This window comes from Nicotiana tabacum, chromosome 24, assembly GCF_000715075.1.
Source record: "Nicotiana tabacum cultivar K326 chromosome 24, ASM71507v2, whole genome shotgun sequence".
NCBI classification, from domain to species: domain Eukaryota; kingdom Viridiplantae; phylum Streptophyta; class Magnoliopsida; order Solanales; family Solanaceae; genus Nicotiana; species Nicotiana tabacum.
The window spans coordinates 109,646,138-109,652,137 of NC_134103.1; the positions used below are offsets into that span (position 1 = coordinate 109,646,138).

The 6,000-nt window shown below is 35.3% G+C and overlaps 1 protein-coding gene across 1 annotated transcript; it reads left to right on the forward strand.

The window, feature by feature from the left end:
• Positions 1-1,195: 1,195 nt before the first annotated feature.
• On the forward strand, positions 1,196-4,683 carry LOC107827669 (calcium-binding protein CBP). The gene is made up of 5 exons (XM_016654852.2): positions 1,196-1,920; positions 3,788-3,834; positions 3,946-4,121; positions 4,245-4,263; positions 4,385-4,683. The coding sequence occupies exons 1-5, from the start codon at positions 1,272-1,274 to the stop codon at positions 4,487-4,489; spliced, it is 996 nt and encodes a 331-aa protein (XP_016510338.1). The 5' UTR covers positions 1,196-1,271; the 3' UTR covers positions 4,490-4,683.
• The last annotated feature ends 1,317 nt before the right edge of the window (positions 4,684-6,000 follow it).

Genomic DNA, 6,000 nt, shown 5'->3' on the forward strand with positions numbered 1-6,000 from the left:
TTTCTAACACATCAGTGGCTGCCGACGATAAAGCGTCAGAACTTATCGCAAATTTAATGCAATGCAAATTTCCCCAATTTATGACCTATTATATTATTTTCGTTATATAAATACGTAAATGCTCTTTATGGCCAGATCATTATATTATAGGTATAACGATAGATAACCATAATCAAGTTATTACTTAGTTTTTTCCTACTGAAATAGATTTATTATTCTACTACATTTTATTTAAGAATACGAGAATAACTTAGTGCTTGTTCAGATATCTTGATTTATCTCTTAATTAATTTTTTGCCGTTAGAATAATATTTTTACTAATTTAAATATATATTTATATATTATATTTACACGTTTTTTTATTTAATGACTACCTTCCTAGAGTTTCTTTTTCACCTTTCTCTACTTGAAAAGCCAATTGGCTTGTCTGGATTAATGTTTTGTCTTATTAGACAAAAGAAAGAGTTCAGACATTATTAAAAATGAGACTGCAGTAATGCAATCACTCACAAATAAAGAAAATATAGTAAGATTAATAACAAGTTGTATCTCTATAGTTTTAAATTAATACAAAATTAAAATAAAATACGCTTATCAATTTTCTTCATTAAACTACAGTAGTAATTAATTGTGTATGATATATCCCGCTAACTTATAGAAGGAAAAGAGCTTTTGTTTAATCATTTAATTTTCTTATTCTACCAAAACAAAGTATTTTGTTCCCAGTAGGTTCATTATGGACCATAGTTCATGCAACATGCGAAATTACTCTTTCATATTTGGTTAAATAATAAATGACAAGTATTTCATTTCGAGCCATTCAAATACTTTCACTTACTAAAAATATGAAACACAAATGAAGTACCAGCAGAAAAAGGAAAGAGAGGAATAAGTACTATTACAGTCAGACCTCTAACAACACTTCACTATAAAAGTCAGATTTTTTTCGGAACTAATTTTCATATTATGTTATAATATATATTCTTTATAATAACAATTCTCTATAACATTCAAAAATATTTGAAATAAACGAAACTGGTATAGAAAGGTATGGCAGTATTATATATATTTTTTTTGGAGAGTCTTTGGTTTTGCAAAATCAGCGGCAGCTTAACGAAGCAGAGAAGTGGCAACCGCGTAATAATACCCAATTCCAGGACCTTTCCCCTAGTACTATTTAATCGATCGAATCTCCTTACAAACTCACAGAAATATTATTCTTTATCCTTTTTCACATTATTAGAAAATCTTTTTCAATTTCTCTCTCTAAAATGTCCGGTTACCCGCATAACGTTCCCGGCTACGGTTACGGTCAGCCACCACCACCCCAGCCGTACTCCTCCACCCCATACGGCGCTGCTCCACCACATTCAGCATCCCCTTACGGTGCCCCACCACCGCCCTCTTCGTCATCCTACGGTGCCCCACCACCACAAAGTCACTCCTCCTCCCCATACGGTGCCCCGGCCCCACCACAAAGTCACTCCCCTTACGCACCCGTCCCCTCTCCGTACTCCGCCGGTGCTCCGTCTTACGGTAGTGATCCGCATAAACCCCCAAAAGAGAACAAACCGCAGTCTTACGGTGGTTACCCGGCTCCACCACCTTCAGCTCCTTACGGTGATCCGAACAAACCCCCGAAAGATAATAACCCACACGCGTCTTCTCCTTACGGTGGGTACCACGCGCCAGCTCCTTATGGGGCTACGAGCCCGTTTGCATCACTAGTGCCCTCGGCTTTTCCACCTGGCACCGATCCGAACGTGATAGCGTGTTTCCAGCTGGCGGACCAGGATGGGAGTGGGTTAATCGATGATAAGGAGCTGCAGAAGGCGCTTTCTTCTTATAATCAGAGCTTCAGCTTGAGGACTGTTCATCTCCTTATGTACCTCTTCACCAATACCAATACTAGAAAAATCGGTAATTTCACACTCATAATCGCATTTTATTTGTATGATTCCTCTCCAACAACAATTTATGTTAGGGTGTTTGATCGAGCACAGAATTTAAAAAAAGAGTTTGAAATTATATGCACGAAATTGGTAAGACAAGCCATAGCTCATTAAGGGCTAAATTGAAAGTTTAGAGTTAAATTGTTTCTAAATATAGAATTGTGTCATTACTAAAAAGAAAGATTGTCACGTAAAATGGGAGTGAGGGAGTGCGTCTTCAAACTAATTGGGGTCAGCATCGTCTGAATCCTCAATATCCATTCTGTTCCATCTGGGCGTCTATTTTTAGAACGAATTGCAGTGTATTTTGTGGTTAAAACAATTAATATTTCAGTTTTTCCCATGGTTCGTAGAAAATAAAGGAATTGGTTATAATTCAATGCTGAAAATGATATGTCTTGTAAAAAAGATAATATGCAGTATGTACAATAAAAAAAAAGTGCTTAGGTTGATTTGTGAGCGGAGTGGTTGAAGAAGGTAATTTGGTCTAACCAGTTGTAATAGATAAGTTATTCTGATTAGTGCTGTATAGTTTCTATGAACATTAAGCCACTGCATTGGTGGGCCATCCTTAACGCATATATTGGCCCGGAAGATATGACCTAGAACAGGCCTACAAAATTTAGTTACATAGACTGCCTGACCATTTTACTTCTTCTGAGTTGGACATGTAGCAAACCAATATCTCTTTTCATCTTGTTGACATATATTTTAACCTGCTGAAGCAGACAGTCTACCTCCTACCATGAGACAGGTTTTTGAGTCATCAAGGGGAAAAATTAAGAGAAGAAACTGTTGGTCCCTTGATGGGGAAATTTCAGGGTGGGGTTTACCATATAAAAAGGGGGAAAAGGACATTTTTTCCAGCAGGAAAATCTTTACAAAGCAGATTAGAATTTCCTATAAATTGGCAAATAGATTAATTTACTCAAGCGTGTTCATAAGTTCATATTTGAAAATTATCTTGCTAAATTTGATACTATCTTGCTTTATGAACATTATTTTGATAAATTGAATACTTTCTTGTTCTAAGCTGTATTACATAGTTTCCTTGTGAAGCAAAGAAAATCCAGAGCATGTTGTAAGCTGAAAACTTCATATGACCTGACCTCTTCCAACTATATATAGAAATGTGTGTGTGTGTGAGAGAGCGCACACTTGTGAATTTAAAACATGTCTGAATTTTTTGTTCTGGCAATTATATTGAGGCCCCGATGTTCAGTGAATATTTCTGTAGCAGAGTTGGATGAAATGCATCAAATTAGTGGTTGCATTTAGTTGTCTGTAAAGTAAACAAAAATGAGCCTGTGGCAATATGGTGAATAGCGACCGAAGTTCCCTTTTCCCTTCTCTCTTTTTTTAATCTTTCCTTTCTCTTTTCCGTTCTTTTTAAGAATCTCATTAAAGCACGTCTTGAGTGTTAGATGGCAGAACAAAACGGCCTATCGAAAAATGCAACTTTGTACATTGTTTATGGATTAAAAGTTGTCCTGGAAGAACCATTATTCAACTTTAGAAATTTTAGTTTCAGTGTGGCAGTAAATAATTTTGTGTGCAAATATGTGCTCTAAACTTATCTTTTCCTCGACATTTTTGAAGAGGAAAGGTGAAAGCGGAAAGATTTTTTAATTTATCTTCCTACTGGCCTTTTCTCTATATTTCCAATTTCCAAGTGTTATTGGCTCTGAAGTTAATCAGGAGTATCATTTGACGAAGCCGACAGAGTTTGAGCTGGGGATATACTTTTATGGGGGGAAAATTGTTGAGTGTATTGATCTTTTCCTTTTCCTTTTTTTTTTTTTAACTTGTTGATCTATTTTCTTATCTGGAAGCAGGTCCCAAAGAATTCACTTCAGTCTTTTACAGTCTTCAAGAGTGGAGAGTAAGTTGAAAAATTCTTATATCTTCACCTATGCATTTCTTTGTGTTCTATGTTTTGGCTTAAAAAGGATCTCCCTCTTTATACAATCTGATTGGAAGTTCCTGTACGCAGGGAATATTTGAGAGATTCGACAGGGATAGGAGTGGAAGAATTGATTCATCTGAATTGAGAGACGCATTACTTAGCCTGGGATATGCTGTATCACCTCCTATCCTGGATTTGCTGGTCTCCAAGTTTGACAAAACTGGTGGAAAGAATAAGGCCATTGAATATGATAACTTCATCGAGTATGTATCTCTGCATTAATGCAAATCTTTCTTGTTACTGTTCTATTATGTCTACCTCGGCTCTTTTGTTCTACATTTTACTAATTTAAGTATTTGCGCTTTTGTTTCCTTTGCTTGATTCAGGTGCTGCCTCACTGTGAAGGTAAAGCTACACTGTCTTCTGTCTATTCTGGCATTTGAATACATTCTCCGAGCTGGATCCAACCATTTTATATAGTCACTTGGGTGTTTGTGTTCTCACATGTTTTTTTTTTTTTTTGCAGGGACTAACTGACAAATTCAAGGAGAAGGATACTTCATATTCTGGCTCGGCTACATTCTCTTACGAGTCCTTCATGCTAACCGTTTTACCTTTCCTGATCGCTTAGGAGCATGTGAATCTTACAATTACCTTGTGGTTTTTACTAGTATCTTTTCGTTTTGATAATTTGTTTTCAGATAGTATGCTTCTGTTTGGTGTTGTAATAGATCGAGTTGGGTGAAGTTAAATCACTTTCTTGTAGAAGCCAGTGTGTTGCAGCTGTTAATGGGATATAAAAATAATTTTGATGTGTTTTTGAAAGCGATGAATTCAAACTTCAAAGCTGTCAAATGCATGATTAGTTTCTGGGTTTGTTTTTCTTGGCAGTCAAGTAAGCTCCCAAAAGAATAGCAAAATTCAAGTATAAATGTAAAACAGCATTTGCACAGCATGCGGTATTTGTAGGCAAAGATACAGCTCGGACTGCTCTTTGGTGTGTTTATTGGTTACGGTTTTGAAAAACTCTACGTAATTAAATTCGATATAGTTTGATTTTCTAACAACATATGTCACCTATAACGCCGTAAAAATGTTGTCGTATTGTTTAAATGCAACGGTGAACACATAGGTAGTATTAAGTTGAATATCATTACCTATAATCACTAATAAATACAATTTTGCGGGTTATTTTTTCGATAAAGCCACATGAAAAGACCATTACTTATGTTGAGGTGGAACGCGACATAAACATAGATAAGACGACAGACATGACGATATGGCATGCTACATTGACATTAACTTAAAGCGATGCTTTAGATGATGTGGCAATCATGTCAAGTACACATAGATGTGGAGATTTGATAAATGTACAATGGTTTTTTAATTAGTCATTTAATATTTTTAGATTTTATTTTTTGCATGTGTCAGATATTTGTTAATGATAATGATTTTCTAGCCAGCATACTTTGATTATGTTATTTTTGTATTTGTTTTATTCCGCTCTCTATTATAGGCAGGACATATTATAAAAGCAAAAAACTTATCTGGTTCCATCTTTTCTAAATTATGCTAGACGAGTATACTTCTGGCATAATATAAATTTTTATTATAAATAGGTATAAGGAGTTCACATCCCGAGCAGTACTATAAGAATCAATATTGAACATTTTGCATGTAATTATACAAGCTCTCACAATATTAAGATATCTGGAAATCAATACCCGAGCTCCAGCTTTGCTTACATTCTTCATTGGTGCTTGCAAGATCTATCACTCATCTCGCTCCTAAGGCATCTCACTCCTAAGGTAAGGAGCCTTCTTGTATATTATATTTTTACAAGAAATTATATTTTTTGGCTGAATTTTGAAATTAAGGTGACTAATAGTTTTGGAAATTTTCAATTTGATATTTTGGTATTCGGTTGAAATACTGTACTAAAACAAAACATAGTTAAATACAGGCCTATACAATTTTCCTCTTATTCCGTTTCGTTCCACTTTGTTCGAGTCCATTTGGCTTAAAGAGAAGCAGGTGAGCTTAAAATATAGTAATTGTTATAGAGAAAGTAAGATGTATATACATGTCTGTAGAGAAAACAAGACGTGTGTTCAAAATGATAGGAGACTTGTCGATGAGATT

What these genes read in the sequence shown, in the direction of transcription:
- LOC107827669 (XM_016654852.2), top strand. Translation starts at nt 1,272, where the DNA reads ATGTCCGGTTACCCGCATAACGTTCCCGGCTACGGTTACGGTCAGCCA. An exon ending in TACCAATACTAGAAAAATCG is followed by an intron (nt 1,921 to 3,787) that starts GTAATTTCACAC and finishes ATCTGGAAGCAG; the next exon opens with GTCCCAAAGAATTCACTTCA. An exon ending in ACAGTCTTCAAGAGTGGAGA is followed by an intron (nt 3,835 to 3,945) that starts GTAAGTTGAAAA and finishes TCCTGTACGCAG; the next exon opens with GGAATATTTGAGAGATTCGA.